Genomic DNA, 25,812 nt, shown 5'->3' on the forward strand with positions numbered 1-25,812 from the left:
GTAAGATCAATATACAATAATAATATGTTGTTCCACAATAAAATACAGCAGCATATTTAATACCACTGCAACTCACAACACACTATGGGGGTCATTCTGACTTTGACGGGCGGCGGAGGCCGCCCGCCAAAGTCCCGCCGGCAGAATACCGATGCGCGGTCAAAAGACCACCGCAGTAATTCTGAGTTTCCCGCTGGGCTGGCGGGCGACTGCCAGAAGGCCGCCCGCCAGCCCAGCAGGAAACCCCCTTCCATGAGGATGCCGGCTCCGAATGGAGCCGGCGGAGTGGAAGGGGTGCGACGGGTGCAGTTGCACCCGTCGCGATTTTCAGTGTCTGCTTGGCAGACACTGAAAATCTTGGTGGGGCCCTGTTAGGGGGCCTCACGACACCCGTTACCGCCAGCCAGGTTATGGCGGTCAAAACCGCCAGAACCAGGCTGGTGGTAAGGGGGTCGGAATCCCCATGGCGGCGCTGCTTGCAGCGCCGCCATGGAGGATTCCCTTGGGCAGTGGGAAACCGGCGGGACACCGCCGGTTTCCCGTTTCTGACCGCGGCTGTACCGACGCGGTCAGAATGCCCATGGGAGCACCGCCAGCCTGTTGGCGGTGCTCCCGCGGTCGTTGGCCCTGGCGGTCCATGACCGCCAGGGTCAGAATGACCCCCTATCTCTGCCACCGAGAACTTTTTCAATAGGATAGATTTGACCTACTTGCGTTAGCACCTCTAATTTACGCAAATGTGTTCTTTCGAAAAAACAAATAATCCTCATCAGTAATATTTCGTCACACCTTAGCAGGTGTCTCTTTCTAACATCCCTGCCTTTTGCACATGGACTTATATATCATTCTTTTTATTTGTGCAACAGGTGCAGTAACAGAAGAACAATCTGACATCAAGGACAAATTGAAAACAAATTGCTGCTTCTATTTGAATTTTTTTTTAAAGGATACAAGGATGTCCTCTGTCTCAATGCACTGTACTCTATGCCACTTTACTCATTGCCACTGTGCTCTATGCCACTGCAGTATAAGCACTCTATTCTACACACTGCACTCTATAACACTCTACTCTGCAACACAGCAGTCTCCATCACTGAACTCTCCACCACTCTACTCTGTGCCCCTCTACTATGCTCCACTGCACTTTATGCCACTGGACCATTCTATCCTACATGACTCCATGCCACTGCACTCTATCTACTCTAATCTAGCATGCACCACTGGACTCTACACTACTGCACTTTATGTCACTTTACTCTATACCTATGTACTCTACACAACTCTGCTACATGCCAATAGGATCTACTGTACTGTGAAGCACTGCGCTCTTCACCACTGCACTCTACACCATTCCAGTCTAAGCAACTCTACTCTGCACCACTCTACTCTATGCCAGTGCATCTTACGTCACTACTCTATACCACTCCACTCCACCCTGCACCACTCTCACTCTACCCTGCAGCACTTAACTCTACTCTGAAACAATCCACTCTACACCACTGCACTCTACGCCAGTCTACTCTAAACCACACTGCACTCTACCAAATGTACTCTATATCACTTCATTCAAAACGAGTGCACCCTATTATACCCTAATATACTGTGCCCTACGCCAACTAATCAGCACCACAACAATCTACACCACTATACTGTAGTCTGCAACACTTTATGCCACTGCACTCTATACCACTGCATGCTACGCCACTGTACACCATTGCTCTCTACGTCACTGCACTCTATGCCACTCTATTCTATGCTTCACCATTGTACTGCATACCACTGCTCTCTACAGCAAACTAGTCTGCAACACTCTGTCACTACAGTCTATGCCAATGCACTTAATGCCACTTCACTCAAAGACACTCCACTCTGCAAGACTGCACTCTCCACCACTGGACATTATGCTACTCTGCACCACTACACTCTATGCCTCTGCACTCCGCTCTGCACCACTGCACTCCATGCCACTGAACTCTACACAGCTCACCACTGCACTCTATGCTACTCTACATTACACCTCTGCACTTTGTCCTGCACCACTTCACTTTACCCTGCACCACTTCACACTACTCTGAAACAATCTACTATACCCCACTGCATTCTGCGCCACTCCACTCGATCCTGCACCACTACACTTTGTGCCATTGTACTTTACGGCACTGCAATCTACTCTGCACCACTCCACTCTATTCTACTCTGCCCCACTACTCTACACCACTCTCTTACCAAACGCCACTGCACTCTACCCAAATACACTCTACACCACTTTATTCAAAACAAATGCATTCCAAGCCAGTGCATTCTATGCCAATTTACTCTGCACCACAGTAATTTATGCCACTTCACTGTAAGCCACTCTACTCCAATCTATATGCACCTCTATGACTCTACTCCACTCTACAATGCTCTATGTAAATCTCTCTACATCACTCCATGCCGCTTTACTCCACAGTTTTCTACGACACACTACTCCACTCTACTCTACTCCACTACTCCACTCTGCACCACTCCCGTACTCCACTCTACGCCACTCCACTCCATGCCACTCTATGCCACTCTGACACTCCAATGTAAGACACACTACGCCACTCTATGCCACTCTTTGCCATTCCTTTCAACTACAATACTCCACTCTGTGCCACTACAATCTGCTCTGTATCACTCAGCAACACTCTATGCTACTCCTTTCTACACTTTACTCCACTGTGACACTCTACTCTACACCACTCACCTCTTCAACACTCTGCTTCACTCTATGCCCTTCCACTCTGTGCCACTATGTTACCTTCATGACACTTCACAACACTATGCCACTCTACTCTATGACACTCCATGCTACTCAGCTCTACCCTACACCAATCTACACCTCTGTACGCCACTCCATACCACCCCGCTCTACTCCATGACACTCTACTTTATGATACTCCACACCACTCTCCTTTATACCACTTTTAGCCATGCTGAACAGCTGCCAAGGTGATGTAAAACATGGCTAAATCATATTGGCAGAGCCAATAACTCTTGCACTGGCGAGGCCTACCTATTGGTTTTGCCAATGCATGTTCTAAGAGGTCAATCATACAGAGATTTCTTAAATAATCTATATCTCCCCCTGCTGGTCATAATGTTTCTCAAATTGTTGACGTTTCAATATATACATGTAAACACATTTTCATGCAGTGTATTAACACAAAAACTTAATTTGAAAAAAACTAAGGGAAGTGTGATTATTCATTGTTTGTAGATACATATGTTAACGAATGCTCAACGTCCCGCAGTAAAGTAGGAAACATTTCCTCAGCATTAGATCAGAGTTAAATAGAAACAAAACAGAACTGCAAATATGCACTATAATACAGAGGTAGGGTGAGTGCTACAGCTTGACTTTCATTGTGCAAGACATGTCCGCACAGGTAGGGATGTCGGAAAGGCCTGTGGCAGTGTTTTATTAAAGAGACATACAGTGCACTCATCGGAGCACGGTGGACTCACCGTATCGAGTGTATTAAGTGTTTCCCTCAATATTTCTTTTGACTGGGCCACGTGAAACGTTTACACACAGTCTTCGTGATATATTGTTTCAAAATTTCTATGTATCAGAGGTAGTTTTGAAATTAAATATTCCAGTATTTCAGGGATTGGCATATACCTTTGGAACAACATTTTTCAGAAACAGTAAATCACGTGGGCACCCATAAAACGCCATAGACGGCTACTAAGTTGCTGATTCTAGGACTGGGTGAGTTATTTTGTGTTTTATATGCAGTGGAGTCTGGTTATTTATGACATTATGTCTGTTTTTTTCCTGAGTCCCATCCATGCAGCAATGCATCTTATGGTATCATCAATGTACCCTGTTAGAGCACTGAAGTTATATACTTATAGAGTAAAATATGTAAAATAATCGAATTAGTTTGGAGATTTGAAAATATGTTAATGTGGTTTTTGTACATATAAACAAAGACTAAATGGATGTTTAAGCCAGTGCACTTTTATGCATGAAGTACGAGAGAAGGGACAGCTGAAAATAGAATCCATGCTGCAAGAGAAATAAAATATCTCCGACAAAAATCTCTTTTGGACGAACTGTCCATCCTTTCGGCACAACAGTCGTAATTTTAAACAGCGGGTCTATCCGCAAATAGTTTCGTGCCCCTCTGAAGATTATACTCCAATGGAAAATGATTTGTTTGTGTTGTAAAGTGTTTCCATTTTCAGAATATAAACCATATAGGTACTGTGAAGTGACTGAGAGGGTAAATAGTCAAAGGGGGCGTATGTGTGAATGAAGCATTTCACACCTGTGTGAAAATCTCCCACCTATTATTTTTTGAACTATTTAAAATAATATGATGTTATCTATGGCTAAAATACTAGACAAAAAAAGCCTAAGTTTAGCCACATATTTTCTTACAGCCTCCATCATAGGAGTTTTTTAAAATCGTACATCACTTACTCAAGCAGGAAGGCCCTTTTTTAATCATAACAGTGCCTTTGTGGCCAGAGCCTACATCTATGCATTTAATGGACGGCAGATGTTTTAAAAAATGATGCTTTCCGTTTTAGAAATTAAATCCTTGCACTGAGCTCTATTTTGCCTTGCTGCCCACCACCCCTTCATTCGTAGCAAATTACAGGAGTTTGCAAATTGTGAACTGCCTAATTAATATTTATTAGCCAGGTCGCTTTGCAGCCCCTTGTCAATGCACAATTGGCGACGCAATCTATTAATACATCCTGGGTTTGTGCATGAGAATTATGAATTTGACCCTATATTTTTATTTTATGATTGCCTAGCTGATAGGGGCAAAAGAAAATAGTGTAAATGTATTGACTGGTTTTAGGCTACGTGGATTTTCTTTAGGGGTATTTTTAACAAAATAGTAGTAACAAATGGATTTATTCGATCCTGTAAAAATCACTGTAATAAAGTAAGATTATGAGTCAGGATATTTGAGCATACTGACAGATGATTAGCAGATATGGGATTACATTTGCATTAAGTCGAGTCTGACTGCCTAAATACTGACTCACAAGAACTGCTGCAATGGGAGTACATAGAACTCGGTAGTGACCAAAAGGTGGCAGCTGACACTTGATAAACTTATCGAATAAATAAATAATCTATTAGAATTGGGAACTCAAGTTTCATTTGAAAACCCTATGAATACATTTTTTGTAAAAACACTGTTCAAATCAGTCAGCAATTTGGAATAGAATTGTAAGTATTTTAATAAACCTAAGCACATGCAGTATCAGAAAAAAATGGTTTCAGGCCTAATCAATCTGCCCAGTCTCACAACATCTTTCCATCCAAATAAAGTCCTACTCCTTTCTTGGTTTCATCACACCTGTTACTCATTTCTTTGAAAATCATCGTTTTTTTAATTTTGTGGCTTTGTTGACCATCAGTTGTAAACAGTCTACAAGTTCACACTTAACATGTGTGATTCACTTTTGCTTCCTTATAAGGAAAGATATGCTCATTTATGAAGTCCTTTCAGCCCATACTGGGTTTCACTCAACACAGTCACTGGGTACTGAATGTGAGTCGTATCCTTAAATTGTACCTGCAAATCTAGAAAATACCTTTTCCATTCTAGCTGCTACAAGTGTATAATCTGTATATATCACACATAAAATTGGATCACTGTTTAAAAATGGGTATTTCTGGGGTAACTGAATTCAAAGTTGGAGTTAGGTAACTAAAGAAAACATTGAAACAACTTTGGGCTAAGGGACCTTTTGCCTAACTTATTTATTAACCACAAAGTATGGAGTACATTCATCTGAGTTCACAAATATTACCTATATTGAATTATGTGCCTAAAACATGAAACTTGTGTCAGTATGATCATGGGAGAATTCAACCTTCCCACATTAAAGCATATCTACATTGTCAAATGCCACCTTAAATCTAAGAATACCCAATTGAGTCATTCTCTCCTAATATAGACATATTTAATTACTATAAGTGTTAATCTTAGGCCACGCTCCATATTGCCCTCGGAACATCCTATGCAAGCTTGGTTATTCACTATTGCACTCTTTGTGTCTGGCTCAACATTAAATCTATTACTCATAGCTTCCTGGGGAGTTTTATCACCATTGCAGAGGCTCAGTCAGTTAATATGTTCCTTCTGAAATGTTAACAATAAGCTTATTTGTTGCTATCCCTAAAATTATAGCAGGATGTTAACGCTCTTGCAAATGCTGACAATAATAATATGTGTTTTTGATTAGGAAATTGACTCATATCAAATATCAACAACTCTAATAATTCAGACAAGAATAAGAATATAGGACATTGATAGGACATAGTTGTGAACACAGACATTATATACATTTTACTTTATAGGTACTTTTCCTTAATATTATCTGTAGAAAGATGGGGTGTCAATACCTATGGATGTCTCGCTTCTCCAGTTTGAGGATTTTGGTCGAGCAGTTCCCTGCGTTGTCCTATTTGGTACTGTGGAGAGAAGAGTGAAAAATGATGGGTCATTAAAATGTATATAAAAATTTGGTGGGAAAAATTAAGACCAATGGGAAATAAATGGCTGGCACCTTTGATGAATTTCCAAGGGGTTCACCTATAATGTGGCTAACAGTGGGTCAGCGAAGGGTGATATGATTCACTCACAGCATCACCAGAGATTACAGTTCAAATTCTAAAGGTGGGATTGGAATATTTGTACATCACTGGTGATGCACCATTTAAGCTGCATTATTTCCATCTCTTTTTACTTTACTGTGCCCTCATTAAACATAGACAGCTGCATATAAATCCATTTAAGGAAAAAAGGGGGGGGGTCCAGACCACAATAATCCTGTATGAAAATGCCTTTTCATAAAGTTGGGTGTGGGAGCTTCACCAGAGGACATGGACCCTAGTCTTCCATAAGAAATATGCTACTCAAAAGAAGGTAAGGTCCCACTGTATAAATGCAATTTTTTCAAAATCAAATTGTCTGAAATTGTGTGACATTCATGAAAAAGGCTATAATCAAAGCCAATGTTGCTCCAAGTCGAATTTAATTTTTGAAGGGCAAACAACTCTCAGTGGAGATGCAAGCAAACATAAGTCCCAAGGGATATGCGGAAGCTCAGCCAACACGCGTTTTGCTCAACAGGCGCGTAAGCCAGGGCTTTCTCAAGGCTCGAAAAAAGAATATAATGTGATATAATGTAGTTATATTAAAGAGAGTTGTAAAAGACACCGAAAGGTGGGAAGCCAAACGTCCGTGAGGAGGGTCATGCTACCCAAAGACATGATTCTTGATTCCAAAAAAACCTGTGCTAAGTGATTAACTTATAATACACTTTTCTAAGTTTTCCTTAGTTCTTTACTTTCATTTTGATGTACCCATCGTCCTTTATGTGGATGAATGTTACACCATGATAAGATGCCGCCGCCCTTTTATGCATTCAAGATGGCGCCGCCTACACTGTTGTTTGTTCTCACTGACGTCGCCTTCATACTGTCCTTTACCTGTGTCCATACCTCATAGACAACACTGAGGTAGGACACACAAACACACCGGTCTTGCATATAAGACGCGGTGTAAAATCGGCGCGTTACCTTTCGTTTTAAATATTTCGGCGACGGACGTTAATATCAATAACCAAACTATCCCACCGGCACATAATGGGTGAGTGTCATTTCTTAGCAGTATTCTTTTAGGAAATATGCATGAGTGACCACTTTTACACATTGTCTTTTGACATCTTTATATAAAAAATAACTCTTAATCTACCGGTTACTCGTATCTACCGAACCATGTACTTCTATGTTGCATTACAAGTCATTATGAGCGCATAACCATTAGATCGATTGTTTTAGACCTATAATGCTTTTTTCAAACACTCTCTACTTTTGAGGTCGCTGTCATTATTTGAATATCAATACAAGCATTTCTTAGTGAGAGTTTTCCCTTATTTTGGGTTAAGATTGCAATTGCTAAGTTTTTGTATCCCCTATGCAATTGATATCATTTAATATCAGGCACCATTACCTAAGTTGTTTTCTCTTAAGACAGCTTTTTCTGCTGTTAACCTTCGCTTTACTTAATTACCAAGTTACATGGCGATATATGTATATATTTATGTTGCAGATTATTTGTTGAACTAGTGCTCAAACAACTGACTGTTTTTGCTATCTGAACATAACCTATAAAGTATGGTATGTTGTTTTTATTTGTTCTGTCACAATAACTGTTTCCAATCACACTACCATCTTTCTGCGCAGCATTAATATAGCCTAATTAAACCACTCTCCCTTGCTCTCTCTTAATAAGTCAGTCCTGGTAACCCTATAATTGTTCTTTGATCACTACTCTTCATATTTGTCAATTTTTTTTAAGGACACTTGTAACAGTCACTTAGAATTATTATTTATTTCTTGTATACGCTTCAATTTTTTGTCTCTTTGCTCACTAATCACTTAGCACAGGTTTTTCTTGGAATCAAGAATCATGTCTTTGGGTAGCATGACCCTCCTCACGGACGTTTGGCTTCCCACCTTTCGGTGTCTTTTACAACTCTCTTTAATATAACTACATTATATCACATTATATTCTCTTGCCTTACAACGTTTCTTTTTCCCAGCCATGAGAAAGCCCTGGCTTACGCGCCTGTGGAGCGAAACGCGTGTTGGCTGAGCTTCCGCATATACCTTGGAACTTATGTTTGCTTGCATCTCCACTGAGAGTTGTTTGCCCTTCAAAAATTAAATTTGACTTGGAGCAACAAAAAGGCTGAGCTGCCGCATATCCCTTGGGACTTATGTTTGCTTGCATCTCCACTGAGGGTTGTTTGCCCTTCAAAAATTAAATTTGACTTGGAGCAACATTAGGTTTGATTATAGCCTTTTTCATGAATGTCACACAATTTCAAACATTTAGATTTTGAAAAAATTGCATTTATACAGTGGGACCTTACCTTCTTTTGAGTAGCATAAATCCATTTAACCCTGAGTTTAACTTGTGTTGAGCATTGCAGATGGAGCTTGAACTGTTTTTAATCATCACAGCTTTTGACCTGGAACAAGAGAGGGAAAGTCAGAAAAAAAGAGAAAGGGCAAGATAGCGAAGCAGTGTCTAAAAGTGGCATTCTCAAACTGACAATCTAAAAACCAACTTTACCAAAAGATGTTTTTTTAAATTGTGAGTTCAGAGACCCCAAACTGTATGTCTCTATCTGCTCCTAAAGAAATTTAAAGGCAGTCCCTATGTTAACCTATGAGAGAGATAGGCCTTGAACAGTGAAAACTGAATTTGGAAGTATATCACTGTCAGGACATATAAAACACATCAGTACATGTCCTACCTTTCACACACACTACACTCTACCCATTGGTTAACTAGTATCTACCTTAGGGGTGCCTTACATGTATAAAAGATAAGGTTTGGGCCTGGCAAGTGGGTACACATGCCAGGTCGAATTGGCAGTGCAAGACTGCACACACAGACACTGCGGTGGCAGGTCTGAGGCATTTTAACAGGGCTACTCATGTGGGTGGCACAATCAGTGCTGCAGGCCCACTAGTAGCATTTGATTTACAGGCCGTGGGTCCTCTAGTGCACTTTACTAGGGACTTACTGGTAAATCAAATATGCCAGTCATGGAAAAGCCAATTACACATACAGTTTACACAGAGAACACTTGCACGTTAGCACTGGTCAGCAGTGGTAAAGTGCCCAGAGTATCAAAAAACAGCAAAGTCCAGCACACAGTCACAACATGGGAAGCAGAGGCAAAAAGACAGGGGAGACTTCGCTAAGGATGGCAGGTCTAACACAGCTAAATGACAGGGAGCTCTACGTTCCGGGCCCTCAAGTCTTGATCAGTTCAGGGTTACATTTAAAATCTGAATGTCACGATAGAACTACTTGCATCTATATATTGTATGCCACTGCATCCTGCCTCATTTGTGTCCTCCACTGTGCCAATTTAAGACAGATTCAAGCATTAGTTAGTCATGCGCCCCCACCCAATTCAGAAGTGAAATAAATGTATTATTACAGTCACACAGCTGCACAGATTCTTTACATACAGCTATATAGACACACTGCAGTCATTTATTGCGATTTACATGATCATGTTTAAGTAAACACCAGGATATCAATAACGAGATGTCATTTTAGAATCTTTAACGTTTCATAAAGTTGAATTCTTTGAAACGTACTTTATAAAGTCCCATACATGTGACAGCAGACTCGCAAAGCGGTTGCATCACGTGCCAAGTTTGAAGAAACTGTACATTGAGGTTTATTTGACACATGCAAAGATGATCTGGGTAATATTAGAAACTCATGGGTTGTACTCATTGAAGAAGATAATTAGAACTTTTTTTGCATACATTTTCATTATTTACTCGTTAAATAAAATACATCCATTTTCAAAACAGCAAATTATAGAAATGTACGTCTGTGCTGCAGCCTATAAACACACAGTACGGAGACATAATTCGGAAATAAATACAATATAGATACATTCAGAGAATGAATGCAAATCACCGTAATTAGAAGGTCTGGTCCTTAGTCTAACAGATGTTTTAGGCCTAGAAGAACTGGAGTGGACTTTTTTTGGGGCTGCAAAAAAAATCTGGAGTTTAGCTGGTGAGGATTCATCGCAGTTCATTAGAGTTTGGAGCACAGAATGACCGCGGAGCTGACAGCAATAAAGCAAGGATGACTTGATGAAGTATGAGAAAGCTAGATAGCATCACAAGGAAGACATCATGGCAGCTAAACAGGAAGTGGAAATTGATTTTAATCGTGACTTATAGTGTACTTCTCAGGGATGGCGGCACGCATGATAGTTATTAAAGAGAAAAAGCACAATATTAGCCCTCAGAAGCGAGGGGAGAGTGCGGAAAGGATGTGCTTCACATTTTTCTCTGCAAAAAAAGCATTATATGATAGGAGAGAGGTGTATAGCCCAAGTGGTAGATTGCAAAAGAGAATGACAAATGACGCAGGCAGAGTAGTTATTCCATGTACACCTAGCAAGAGAACCACTATTACCAAGTGTTGTTCCCAGTTTCTGGCGTGGAACTGATAAGTTAGGCTCAATGGAATCTGTATCTAGTTCTTTAGAAGCTGTAAAGACAAAATGTCAATTAGAACGCTAGAGCAATCAAAAAACGAACTCGGAAATTAAATTTAGTCACTGTCATGAAAATGTACACCTAGTCATCAGCTGAGAAAATAAGTGAACAAATATACAAACAGAACCTAATGTATCTAACCCCGATTCTGGGAAAATAACAAAGAAAGAGGGGAACCTCAGCTTGAATCTTGATGTGGACCTTCGGAAATTAACAAAATATACACTGTGATCAATTTAATAGAACAAAACTATACAAGAACATACCTCTCAATTAAGCTAACTAATTAGCGGAGGTAACATGGTCATTGGACCTTAAATGGCCAAATTATTCTCACCGCAAAACATTCATAGCAGTCACTGATCAATCAGGATGCAAGCGTGGTGTTCAGCCTGAAAACACATAACAATTAAAATGTACCCTGAAAGCTCTCCACTGGCTCCCAGTGGGATCCTGAATTAAATTGAAAGCCCCTTCTGCTATGAATAAGGAATAGTGGACAGAGACCCAAGAAACATGCAACAAGTTGTGGCCATTTTTTTCAGAAACCCCACTTGGCCATAATGCAGACCATCTGTTAGCAGATACTGAATCAGCACAGAGGGCAGATCCCTTGGAGTACAAGACCTAGGCTCTGGTACTCTTTGAGCACCATCAATTTACATACCCCTTAGGACACACCTGGAAACAGCTCTGTTCAAATACACCTTTCTCTAGAATAGACATTTGGACATACAGGCCCATATTTATACTTTTTTAGTGCTGCATTTGCGTAATTTTTTGACGTGAAAGCGGCACAAACGTGCAAAATACAATTGTATTTTGTAAGTCCCCCCCCTTTGCGTCAAAAAGCAGATCAAATGTGGCGCTAAAAAAGTATAAATATGGGCCACAGTGTTTGTCTATGAGTAGACACGTCGCCGAACCTCTCAGGCCAGCCTAACTCAACTGCTTATGACTAATAATGTAAAGTCATTACCCAGACTACTCATTTACTACTCACTATCTGCACTGCACATTCATTCAGCTCGTAGCTTTAATCACAATTCACCTTGTATCCAAATTTGAACACCTTATATAGGCCCATATTTATACTTTTTGATGCAAACCAGTGCCGACTCTGATTTGCGTCAACAATTTTACCGCCAGCTAACGCCATCCGTACTCGCCATGTGGGAACCTTATTTAAGGAATGACATTAGCCGGCGCTGCGGACTGGTCTAAGTAAAAAAAAAAAAAGACTCAAGCCAGGCAGCGCTGGCGTAGGGGAAAATGGGGGTTGTGCATCAAAAAATGGTGCAAGTCAGGTCTGAGGCAAAAATCATGCCTCAAACCGGACTTGCGTCGTTTTTTGACGCACAACCCCCCATTGAAATGACTCCTGTCTTAGCAAAGACAGGAGTCATGTCCCCTTGCCCAATGGCCATGCCCAGGGGACTTATGTCCCTTGGGCATGGTCATTGGGCACAGTGGGATGTAGGGGGGGCCAAAATAAGCCCCCCTATGCCACTTCAAAAAAATTAAAAAAATACTTACCTCAACTTACCTGTACCTGGGATGGGTTCCCCCATCCATGGGTGTCCTCCAGGGGTGGGCGAGGGTGGCAGGGGGTATCCCTGGGATCAGGGAAGGGCACCTCTGTACTCCTTCCGAGCCCACAGATCCCTTAACGCCTGCCCTGACCCAGGCGTTAAAAAACGGCGCACATCAGGCTGTGTGCCGTTTTTTAAGGCCCACCACTCCTGTGCGTCAAAATGACGCTGGAGTATAAATAAGGCGCACAGGCCTAAAAGTCATTTTTTGGGCGGGAATGCCTACCTTGGATATCATTAATGCAAGGCAGTTTCCCGCATCCAAAAAATGACGCTCACAGTGGAATTTTGACGTCCGTGGGGTCAGGCGTCAGAGTTTAAATATGGGGCAAGGTTTGCGCCGAATGTGCATCAAAATTTGTGATGCACATTCGGCGCAAACAGAGTATAAGTATGCCCCATAGTGTTTATCTTTTCTTAATTGCACTAACCATGCAAAGGCACCATACATTTACCCAGATATATTCAAAAACACTTTGCACTCTACATAAATCAAATCATTCCGAAGACTTCACAGGGTGATGTGCTGGCTTAATACATATAGAAGATGACAGACTGTTAATTTGTTATTATCAAAGTCTTAAATAAAGGGTAAAGCTTTATGTGGAACTTTATACTGGCACATGAGACCTCCATGCCCTGACAGACAGCACATTCATAGTTACAGTTCTACATACAACTACAATGAGATTGCCATAGCGATTCAGTGACCTCTTGAATGAGGGTCAACTCCTTTTCTTCTTTAATGAGGGTCAACTCCTTTACTTTTAGCAGTTAACTGCAGACCATGCTCTCCCTCAGGTCAATTCCTTCTATACAGACAGCTACGCATCATTCGCCAAACTTTCTGTGGTACCTTGGACATGAAACCAGACACTCACCCAGTCCTACAGACTATACATATGTTGGGTTGCAGGCCACCACCTCATTACTTGGCTTTACAAGACGATTTGAGACCTCTTAGATGCCCCCCTTACAGTGCTAAGAAATAGATGGGAGGAGGACTTTGGGAGGGCCCTACATGACAAGGAAAGGGAAGAAGCCCTGGAGTAGCTGCAACGGGTCTCATGGAACTCCTGATTCACACATATCCAATTCGTCATACTACACAGAACATAGTTCACCCCTGCCCTACTAAACAACTACAATCTAGATGCACAAGCTAGCTTCCCCCATTGTCATGACTCAGATGCCAACCTTAGACATATAATATGATCATGTCCATTGTTACGCAGCTAATGGCACATAATACATGCTACCTTGCAAGAGGCCATGGAACTTACAGGCCTCCAAACATGGGAAATGGATGCCCTGGGCATCTTTAAGCACTGAAAAAACATACAAAGTACATATCCGATTTGCCGCCCTAGCACTCCTTCTTGTCATGTGCGCATTTACACTCTATTTGCGCTCCCCACTACCTCCGCCAGTGGAGGCATGGTATGGGGCAATGGTATGGGGCAATGTGTAAATGGGGGGCTGCGGAGGAAGAAGCCCTCCGATATGAAGAGGTTCAACGCATTCGCATATGGCTCCTCTCCACCCAGTGGGCCACTCTCCCAGTGGACTTTCAACAAAAGGAGCCTACATCCTCTTGGTGTTATGCCCACTCCCTTCCCTATTTGCTTTACCCTCCCCAGTTAGCAACACATTGGTTAGTCATGTTCCAGAATTCCTTGACCTCCTAAAACAATACTCTGCAATACTCCTTTTACACCCAGGCTGTCTTATATAGCCGTTCTTAGTTATGTTACACATACACACATCTTATACTTTAAGAGAGACATCAAACTGTAATGCTGTGAATTGTTCTGTCATTTTACCACTGCTGCATTTGTTACAAAAACTAAATATAACAAACTTGTCAAAAAAAGAGAAGGCAATAGTGATTCCAACTCAAGTTATTCAAATCTTAGGGGGTGATTCTAACTCTGGCGGGCGGCGGAGGCCGCCCGCCAGAGTTCCCCCCTCCAGAACACCGCTCCGCGGTCAGGAGACCGCCGCGGTGATTCTGGGTTTCCCACTGGGCTGGTGGGCGACCGCCCGCCAGCCCAGTGGGAAACAACCCTCCATGAAGATGCCGGCTCCGAATGGAGCCGGCGGAGTGGAGGATGTGCGACGGGTGCAGTTGCACCCTTCGCGAATTTCAGTGTCTGCTCAGCAGACACTGAAATTCTTTGTGGGGCCCTCTTACGGGGGCCCCTGCAGTGCCCATGCCATTGGCATGGGCGCTGCAGGGGCCCCCAGGGGCCCCACGACACCCCATACCGCCATCCTGTTCCTGGTGGGAGAACCGCCAGGAACAGGATGGCGGTATGGGGTGTCAGAATCCCCATGGCGGCGCAGCAAGCTGTGCCACCATGGAGGATTCCTTTGGGCAGCGGAAAACCGGCGGGAGACCGGCGGTTTTCCATTTCTGACCGCGGCCAAACTGCCGCGGTCAGAATGCCCTGCGGGGCACCGCCAGCCTGTTGGCGGTGCTCCCGCCGACCCTGGCCCCGGCGGTCCTTGACCGCCGGGGTCAGAATGACCCCCTTAATGTCACTGTTTAAATGAGCGAGGATAATTAGCTGTGGGTGGGCTGTACCCTTTCCGGAAACCCGATTTTTTTTAAAGAATCTAAAATATATCTTTCTAGCCTGAATATTTTGATTTCTTTGTTTTGTCTGTATCAGGCAAGAAGAGATGCAATTTCCACGAAAAAAGGGAAGACCTTCAGCTCCGTCTTCATAACTCAGTCTCCTCTGCTATATATTTCCATTCTATGAAGCAAATTACAATGAACCAATACTTATCTATTCATCTGTCCCCAACTAAGTACAATATGCAAATCGAAGAGACGAGTTCAATAAGAGTGCCTCTTTCTGAAAGCGAGTTTCACCAACAGAACATGGTTATCTAAAAGAAAACATGCTTTATACTTGATTCCTTCTCGCCCTTCGGAAAACAACATCAATAAACAACCTCAAAATCCTACATTTTTGATCTTGGCTCATGTGGTGTAGAACTAAACGTCGTCATGTCCTAAAGGGCTCCTTAATTTCTCATTCTGACCCGCCCTGTATTTTTATATGTGCAAAAGTCTCTGACGGGTACTCTAGATAGTTTTCTATGTTACTCCCCAACATAGTACTAGACTCTGCAGGATAGTAGGGGTGTGCCCAAAGTTGTACTCTTTTGTTCAAGGAGATCACAATATGTAGATATGACACGCCATCAAATGTCTAACAGTTGTTGGCGATGCTCTGGTTGTAAGATGTTGGACTTTTTACTGTATCCAGTAGGACAATAATCTACTGGCTCTGGTGTAAATCTATGGTCTGTCATAACTGTGCCTCCCAAGTCCCAGTGACCGATTAAGGTGTGTTTGTCTTATTAGTGCTTGAATACATAAGTCCCTCTTTATATATGTTTCACTGTAAGGCTGCATAATGCTTCAGATGGTTTAGTGCTGGTCAGAGTTGATTTCGAAGGTTTGGGGCTCAACAATTAATCTTGAGTCATCAATTAGCTTGGGTTCAACTGCCACTGTTTCTAAATGTAAAATGGTCCCTTGGGCTAGTTCCGAGTCCACCTTTTTACTTTGAAGAGCCCTGTACACCTGTGCAAAGAAGGCCTTATACCAAAGGAAGGATACCTTGGCTGTATGCCCTGAAAAAGGGAACCTTTAGATGAAGGTAGAGAGATCCAACATGACACTATGCATATACATTTTCCCATTCCCTTTCTTAGCATTCAAATACAATGTTTTCTGTGACAATACCATACATTTTCTTCCTATAACAAAAGCACTGGGATTTAACTTAGGTTGACTGTCAAGTTAGAGGGTGAACAGCTTAGGTGTTTTGTGCACTATTTAAATATTATCTTTACATATAAATGTAAGGGTATCAAAAGAAGTGACACCAAATTTGTGTATTATTGACTGAACTGTTAGAGTTCTCAATACAACCTAGTGTTTCACATTATAAATATGTATCCCTTGGATCCCTCTGTTTTATAGGCTGTCAATATGAAAATGTATTTAAGTTGGCCCAAAATATGACATCTCAGTCATCCACCTCAGTGAGGGATTTTAGGAGACCTGGCAAACTCTTTGGTCAGTGACACAGCATTGTCAACTGGTTCCGAAAAACCTTCCAAATGACAACTATATCACAGAGGCAAGTCCCTGTTTGGAGGACAACATACAGTCGTGTCTAAGATACATTTCAGAAGACCACGCTGCACTCACATCACACCACACCTAAAGGAGCTCCACTGGGTCCCCATACACCAACAAACATAATTCAGAGTCCTTATCCACACTTTTGAGGCACTACATACCACTGGTCCAGCATTCCTCAACAATTGCATGTGCTTTCACAAAACTTCCAGACACCCCAGAACATCTGGACTCCTACTTGCACACATCACACATATATGTGAAACTAGATCCAACAGTCAAGGCTTTTTCTACATCCCTTCTAAAGCATGGAAGGATCTGCTGCTACGCACAAGAGCCACCTCTCCACTTCTTGAATTGCACAAGATGCTGTGGACCTAGCTTTATGAGTAGCCCCACTAGGCCCTAAGTTTTGGGTAGACACCTGGTCAGGGCCAAGATACCCTCCCAGGTGATAGTGCACAATACATCGTGACGTAAGGTAACATAATATGACATGACATAACATAACATAACAACATAACTTAACATAAGGTAACATAACACAGTGGTTTCTCTACCATTAAAAATCATTCTATTTTAATAGAAATAGCTACATGGCTACTAATTACATACACAAATATAATATCTCTGGCCAGACAATCAGACTTCCCAGAGATAACATCTGTTTTACCAAACTCTGCTCATTTTCGTTTACAAAGCAATCATCATTCTTCCAGCTTAAACCCACTTGTCTTTATTCATTCAAATTTATTGATCAATAGAGATAATTGCACATGCCAAAATGTAAATAGAATCATATTTCAATATTCTATGGGTTTAGACTATCTAACAACAGCAAAGTCCCAAGTCATAATGCCTGAGAACAGAAGCACTTTGCAGTCCAAAATGACACAGAATCTTCTCTTCTGTACCAATGCAAAGACGTCATGGAGCTAGCCATGACAAAAGCAGATTCTCATCCCCTCACAATTGTCTTCCATTTTAAGTGAATAAAGGACTCACAGTTTAAGGGGACGATGAGGGGGCTGTTCTACATCCACAATCACTTGTTTGTGTTGGTAATTACGGCATACATTGATTAATTTAAGTATGACTTGTGACTTGTTTTTGGGCTTGCATCATTGATGACATATAAAAGTCACATGCAGGGGTGTAGCATCGAGGGGGCGGGTGTTTGGGTATTACATCCCCTAAGTAAATGTGGTTTCTGCTGAATAGGTGTGTACAGATTCTTTCAGTTGGGTATGGTGAGGTGTGTCGTATTTCACCTACGATTTTTGCATGCACACACTGACAAAAATACACACACTCTCTCCCTCTCTGTTTTGAAAGTTCACAAAATGCTGCTTATTTTAGAAAATATTGTGTTTCTCTCACTCATATTCCTATCAATCTGCCTTCGCTCTCTTACCACTGCCCCTTAAGTCCCCGAATGCATCCTTCTTGTCGTGTAATGCATTTTAACATTATATGCCAGCATTATTGTTGGAAAATCTGAGCCCCTGGTCACATATTGATATAACTATATACAAGCTGCCACGTTTAATTTGTATGCACTTTGACCTTTGTAAAATCACATAATGACCTGGAAAAGAACAGGGAAGAAAAAAGTTAACGAAATATTACCAGCTTTCGCAATTTCAGCTGATGGTGATGTGGGTTTAAAAGAAGACTTTTGCGTTTCATTTGGAACTGAAAAAGAAATGTTAATCCTTTTTATATATGTTTCCTAAATTTCCATCAGTAGCGTTTTGCGAAGCAAGCAAAGTAATCATTATTGGTGCATATTAACATGTTGATAGAAAACTGGATTCTTAGAAGATGGTTGGAAACATGTTAGATCGAATGAACTTTCCATGTAAGAAAATGAACAAGCTTTATGGAGGAAGGGCAAGCAAGATAAACTGCAAAGTGAATTATGTTTTTTTTTGGGTCGACATAGGTTGAGTCATTCCTAAAAAGAAGAGCAAAGCCCTGCAAGGCTGTAAAGAGGAGTGGATGCAAAAGGGCAGCAGGCAGCACGGGAAGCCAGCACATCAGCAGCAGGCACACAAATAGTAACCGGATGCACAAGCAAGGACATAAAAAATCTTTGTTGAAGTGATTGAAAGATCTTCGTTACCAAAACTCATTTTAGGATCTTCAAAGATGTGGAGCTTGATAAGGTTTATTGGCATCCGATGGGTCGATTTTGGTACTGTGGAGAATAAAAACAACTCTGTGGTAGCTGAGAGAAACAAAGTAGGCAGGCAAGAAGGAGGTAATAAAAGTGTGTCGCCATCAGATGGAAGATTAAAATGTTTGTGGACACTAGCAGGTCACTTTGATTGTTTTAGCACTTCACAACGCTATAAAGTTTGACATATTAAATAGGGTTGCAAATATGTAACCAATAGTTCGACAAAATGTACCACATTTTGAGTTGTAAAGCAAGTTTACCTTAGATATATATGACTCGAGTGTTTAAAAATGAGACACTGACCATCCTATGGGGTTCCTATGCTCATGCATGTCATAGCTTTGCCTCTTTTCATCTTGACAAATTGCTAAATTATTTATGGTTGTTAAATTCCAGGCTCTTGTTAGCTTGTTTCATGAACTTCAATTCACTACATTTACACCTTAACAGGTTGTGAGCATACATTGTGAATTATTGTTCTATCCCACAGATTTTAAACAATCTAAATTCTTCTGAAATGTAGGTTGAGAAACCCCACTTTTCAGGCTGTTGAATAAAGTAGGATATGAGGGATGATTTCCCATAAAAAGCAGGCAATCAAAATGTAGTTGCCAATTTAGAAATGGGAGACAACCCGCAAGGATAATGGTACTGTTACTTCCATTGGTGGGGAAACAGATACTACTAGCCGTGCCCTCCCACCCTGAGCCTGGTTTGATAACATCCTTCTCATACTTTCTGTACCACCAAGGAAAAACTCCACTTATACGATCAGCTTCCTAATACAGTGCAAAGTGAAGGAACAAAGTACACAATAAAATGATATCTGATGGGCAGGTAGGGTGCAACTAACTTGTGATTAGACCCGTAGATGTTAAATGTTAGAGAGGTAGTGGCATGTTACCCCCATTTATCACTGTATGTATGTTGTTTTAGCCCTTGTGTCACTGGGATCCTGCTAGGCAGGATCCCAGTGCTCATAGTATGTGCCCTGTATGTGTTCCCTGTGTGGTGCCTAACTGTATCACTGAGGCTCTGCTAACCAGAACCTCAGTGTTTCTGCTCTCTCTGCTTTCTAAAATTGTCACTGCAGGCTAGTGACTAATTTTACCAATTCTCATTGGCACACTGGTACACCCATATAATTCCCTTGTATATGGTACTTAGGTACCTATGGTATTGGGGTTCCAGGAGACCCCTATGGGCTGCAGCATTTCTTTTGCCAACCATAAGGAGCTCAGACAATTCTTACACAGGCCTGCCACTGCAGCCTGAGTGAAATAACTTCCACGTTATTTCACAGCCATTTTTCCCTGCACATAAGTAATTTATAAGTCACCTATATGTCTAACCCTCACTTGGTGAAGGTTGGGTGCCAAGTTACTTAGTGTGTGGGCACCCTGGCACTAGCCAAGGTACCCCCACATCGTTCAGGGAAAATTCCCCGGACTTTGTGAGTGCGGGGACACCATTACACGCGTGCACTATACATAGGTCACTGCCTATGTATAGCGTCACAATGGTAACTCCGAACATGGCCATGTAACATGTCTAAGATCATGGAACTGTCACCCCAATACCACTCTGGCATTGGGGGGACAATTCTATGATCCTGCGGGTCTCTAGCACAGAACCCGGGTACTGCTAAACTGCCTTTCCGGGGTTTCCACAGCAGCTGCTGCTGCTGCCAACACCTCAGACAGGATTCTGTCTTCCTAGGGTCTGGGCAGCCCCGGCCCAGGAAGGCAGAACAAAGGATTTCCTCTGAGAGAGGGTGTTACACCCTTTCCCTTTGGAAATAGGTGTGAAGGGCTGGGGAGGAGTAGCCTCCCCCAGCCTCTGGAAATGCTTTGATGGGCACAGATGGTGCCCATCTCTGCATAAGCCAGTCTCCACCGGTTCAGGGATCCCCCAGCCCTGCTCTGGCGCAAAACTGGACAAAGGAAAGGGGAGTGACCACTCCCCTGACCAGTACCTCCCAGGGGAGGTGGCCAGAGCTCCTCCAGTGTGTCCCAGACCTCTGCCATCTTGGAAACAGAGGTGTTGGGGGCACACTAGACTGCTCTGAGTGGCCAGTGCCAGAAGGTGACGTCAGAGACCCCCTCTGATAGGCTCTTACCTTTCTTGGTAGCCAATCCTCCTTTCTTGGCAGCCAAACCTCCATTTCTGGCTATTTAGGGTCTCTCCTCTGGGATATTCTTCAGTTAACGAATGCAAGAGCTCACCAGAGTTCCTCTGCACTTCCCTCTTCAACTTCTGCCAAGGATCGACCGCTGACTGCTCCAGGACGCCTGCAAAACCGCAACAAAGTAGCAAGAAGACTACCAGCAACATTGTAGCACCTCATCCTGCCGGCTTTCTCGACTGTTTCCTGGTGGTGCATGCTCTGGGGGCTGTCTGCCTTCACCCTGCACTGGAAGACAAGAAGAAATCTCCCATGGGTCGACGGAATCTTCCCCCTGCTAACGCAGGCACCAAAAGACTGCATCACTGGTCCTCTGGGTCCCCTCTCATCTCAACGAGTGTGGTCCCTGGAACACAGGAGCTATATCCAAGTGACCCCCACAGTCCAGTGATCCTTCAGTCCAAGTTTGGTGGAGGTACGTCCTTGCCTCCCCATGCTAGCCAACAAACCTGTGTACTGCGTGATTTGCAGCTGCTCTGGCTTCTGTGCACTTCTCCAAGGATTCCTTTGTGCACAGCCTAGCCTGGGTACCCAGCACTCCGTCCTGTAGTGCTCAACCCTCTAAGTTGGACTCGGGACCCTCCTTTGTGACTCTGAGCCAGCTTTGGTTCACAAATCTTCTAAGTGCCTGCTCTGGTACTTCTGCGGATGCTGCCTGCTTCTGTGGGGGCTCTCTGAGTTGCTGAGCGCCCCCTCTGTCTCCTCCTCCAAGGGGCGACATTCTGGTCCTTTCTGGTCCCCAGCAGCACCCAAAAACCTCTTCTGCAACCCTTGCAGCTAGAAAGGCTTGTTTGCAGTATTTGTGCGTGGAAACACTTCTGCAACCTCCAGCACGCCGTGGGACATCTTCCTTCCAAAGGAGAAGTTCCTAGCTTTCTTCGTTGTTGCAGAATCCTAGGCTTCTTCCATCCAGCAGCAGCCTTCTTGCACCTTCATCTGGGGTTTCCTGGGCTCCTGCCCCCCCTGGACACTATTGTGACTCTTGGAATTGGTCCCCTTGCCTTGCAGGTCCTCAGGTCCAGGAATCCGTCTTCAGTGCTTTGCTGGTGTTTGTGGTTCTTGCAGAATCCCCCTATCACGACTATTGTGTCCTATTGGGGTAGTAGGGGTACTTTACTCCTACTTTTCAGGGTCTTGGGGTGGGGTATCTTGGACACCCTGACTGTTTTCTTACAGTCCCAGTGACCCTCTACAAGCTCCCATAAGTCTGGGGTCCATTCGTGATTCGTATTCCACTTTTGGAGTTTAGGGTTTGTGTTGCCCCAAGACCTATGTTCACCTTTTGCATCCTATTGTGATTCTACATTGATTGCACTACTTTTCTTACTGTTACTTATCTGTTTTGGGTTTGTGTATATATAACTTGTGTATATTACTTACCTTCTAACTGAGGGTACTCACTGAGATACTTTTGGCATATTGTCATAAAATAAAGTACCTTTATTTTTAGTAACTCTGAGTATTGTGTTTTCTTATGATATTGTGCTATGTGATATAAGTGGTATAGTAGGAGCTTTGCATGTCTCCTAGTTCAGCCTAAGCTTTGCCATAGCTACCTTCTATCAGCCTAAGCTGCTAGAAACACCTCTATTCTACTAATAAGGGATAACTGGACCTGGCACAGGCTGTAAGTACCCCAAGGTACCCACTATAAGCCAGGCCAGCCTCCTACAACAGCTTAGGTGTTTTGTGCACTATATAAATATTACCTTTTCATATAAATGTAAGGGTATCAAAAGAAGGAAAACCAAATGTGTGTATTATTGACTGAACTGTTAGAGTTCTCAATACAACCTAATGTTTCACATTATAAATATGTCTCCCTTGGATCCCTCTGTTTTATAGGCTGTCAATATGAAATGTAATTAAGTTGGCCCAAAATGTAACATCTCAGTCATCCACCTCAAGGAGGGATTTTAGGAGACCTGGCAAACTCTTTGGTCAGTGACACAGCATTGTCAACTGGTTCTGAAAAACCTTCCAAATGACAACTATATCACAGAGGCAAGTCCCTGTTTGGAGGACAACATACAGTTGTGCCTAAGATACATTTCAGAAGACCACGCTGCACTCACATCACACCACACCTAAAGGAGCTCCACTGGGTCCCCATACACCAACAAACATAATTCAGAGTCCTTATCCACACTTTTGAGGCACTCCATACCACTGGCCCAGCATTCCTCAACAATTGCATGTGTTTTCACAAAACTTCCAGACACCCCAGCACATCTGGACTCCTACTTGCACACATCCCACGCATATGTGAAACTAGATCCAACAGACAAGGCTTTTTCTACATCACTTCTAAAGCATGGAAGGATCTGCTTCTACGCATAGGAGCCACCTCTCCACTTCTTGAATTGCACAAGATGCTGAGGACCTAGCTTTATGAGTAGCCCCACTAGGCCCTAAGGTTTGGGTAGCCACCTGGTCAGGGCCAAGATACCCTCCCAGGTGATAGTGCACAATACATCGTAACGTAAGGTAACATAACATGACTAACATAACATAACAACATAACTTAACATAAGGTAACATAACACAGTGGTATGCTCTACCATTAAAACTCATTCTCTTTTAATGACCATGAGTACACCTGTTTAAAATGATTATCAATACTACTTTAACAGCACATGGCTACTAATCACATACACAAATATAATATCTCTGTCCAGACAATCAGACTTCCCAGAGCTAGCATCTGTTTTACCAAACTCTACTCATTTTCGTTTACAAAGCAATCACCATTCTTCCAGCTTAAACCCACTTATCTTAATTCATTCAAATGTATTGATCAATAGAGATAAATGCACATGCCAAAATATAAATAGAATCATATTTCAATATTCTATGGGTTCAGACTATCTAACAACAGCAAAGTCCCAGAACTATAGTACACCACACATCTGTAGTCATAATGCCTGAGAACAGAAGCACTTTGCAGTCCAAAATGTCACAGAATCTTCTCTTCTGTACCAATGCAAAGACGTCATGGAGCTAGCCATGACAAAAGCAGATTCTCATCCCCTCAGACTGGTCTTCCATTTTAAGTGAATAAAGGACTCACAGTTTAAGGGGACGATGAGGGGGCTGTTATACATCCTCAATCACTTGTTTGTGTTGGTATTTACGGCATGCATTGATTAATTGAAGTATGACTTATGACTTTTTTTTGGGCTTGCATCATTGATGACATATAAAAGTCACATGCAGGGGTGTAGCATCGAGGGGGGCGGAGGTTTGGGTATTACATCCCCTAAGTAAATGTGGTTTCTGCTGAATAGGTGTGTACAGATTCTTTCAGTTGGGTAAGGTGAGGTCTGTCGTATTTCACCTACGATTTGTGCATGCACACACTGACAAAAATACACACACTCTCTCCCTCTCTGTTTTGAAAGTTCACAAAATGCTGCTTATTTTAGAAAATATTGTGTTTCTCTCACTCATATTCCTATCAATCTGCATTCTCTCTCTTACCACTGCCCCTTAAGTCCCCAAATGCATCCTTCTTGTCGTGTAATGTATTTTAACATTATATGCCAGCATTATTGTTGGAAAATCTGAGTCCCTAGTCACATATTTATATAACTATATACAAGCTGCCACGTTTAATTTGTATGCACTTTGCCCTTTGTAAAATCACTAAATGACCTGGAAAAGATCAGGGAAGAAAAAAGTTAACGAAATATTACCAGCTTTCGCAATTTCAGCTGTTGGTGATGTGGGTTTAAAAGAAGACTTTTGCGTTTCATTTGGAACTGAAAAAGAAATGTTAATCCTTTTTATATATGTTTCCTAAATTTCCATCAGTAGCGTTTTGCGAAGCAAGCAAAGGAATCATTATTGGTGCATATTAACATGTTGATAGAAAAATTGATTCTTAGAAGATGGTTGGAAACATGTTAGATCGAATGAACTTTCGATGTAAGAAAATGAACAAGCTTTATGGAGGAAGGGCAAGCACTATAAACTGCATAGTGAATTAGGTTTTTTTTTGGGTCGACATAGGTTGAGTCATTCCTAAAAAGAAGAGCAAAGCCCTGCAAGGCTGTAAAGAGGAGTGGATGCAAAAGGGCAGCAGGCAGCACGGGAAGCCAGCACATCAGCAGCAGGCACACAAATAGTAACCGGATGCACAAGCAAGGACATAAAAAATCTTTGTTGAAGTGATTGAAAGATCTTCGTTACCAAAACTCATTTTAGGATCTTCAAAGATGTGGAGCTTGATAAGGTTTATTGGCATCCGATGGGTCGATTTTGGTACTGTGGAGAATAAAAACAACTCTGCGGTAGCTGAGAGAAACAAAGTAGGCAGGCAAGAAGGAGGTAATAAAAGTGTGTCGCCATCAGATGGAAGATTAAAATGTTTGTGGACACCAGCAGGTCACTTTGATTGTTTTAGCACTTCACAACGCTGTGAGGTTTGACATATTAAATAGGGTTGCAAATATGTAACCAATGGTTTGATAAAATGTACCACATTTTGAGTCTGTGAAATTGTTGTAAAGCAAGTTTACCTTATGTACAAATGACTCGAGTGTTTAAAAATGAAACACTGACCATCCTATGAGGTTC

At 42.3% G+C, this 25,812-nt stretch overlaps 1 protein-coding gene across 16 annotated transcripts in view; it reads right to left on the reverse strand.

The window, feature by feature from the left end:
* Positions 1–25,812, reverse strand: part of ABI3BP (ABI family member 3 binding protein) — a 2,083,720-nt gene that overhangs the window by 402,384 nt on the left and 1,655,524 nt on the right. For 15 of the 16 annotated variants that reach the window (XM_069204834.1, XM_069204837.1, XM_069204832.1 and 12 more), the window contains 7 exons: positions 25,426–25,500; positions 24,930–24,995; positions 18,993–19,067; positions 18,497–18,562; positions 11,028–11,102; positions 10,518–10,592; positions 6,404–6,472 (listed from right to left, as the gene is read on the reverse strand). In XM_069204834.1, the coding sequence (XP_069060935.1) occupies positions 6,404–6,472; positions 10,518–10,592; positions 11,028–11,102; positions 18,497–18,562; positions 18,993–19,067; positions 24,930–24,995; positions 25,426–25,500 (501 nt within the window). The remainder of the gene's footprint in view (positions 1–6,403; positions 6,473–10,517; positions 10,593–11,027; positions 11,103–18,496; positions 18,563–18,992; positions 19,068–24,929; positions 24,996–25,425; positions 25,501–25,812) is intronic. The other variant, XM_069204848.1, reaches the window with a different exon arrangement.

The sequence above is a fragment of the Pleurodeles waltl genome, chromosome 8 (assembly GCF_031143425.1).
Source record: "Pleurodeles waltl isolate 20211129_DDA chromosome 8, aPleWal1.hap1.20221129, whole genome shotgun sequence".
NCBI classification, from domain to species: domain Eukaryota; kingdom Metazoa; phylum Chordata; class Amphibia; order Caudata; family Salamandridae; genus Pleurodeles; species Pleurodeles waltl.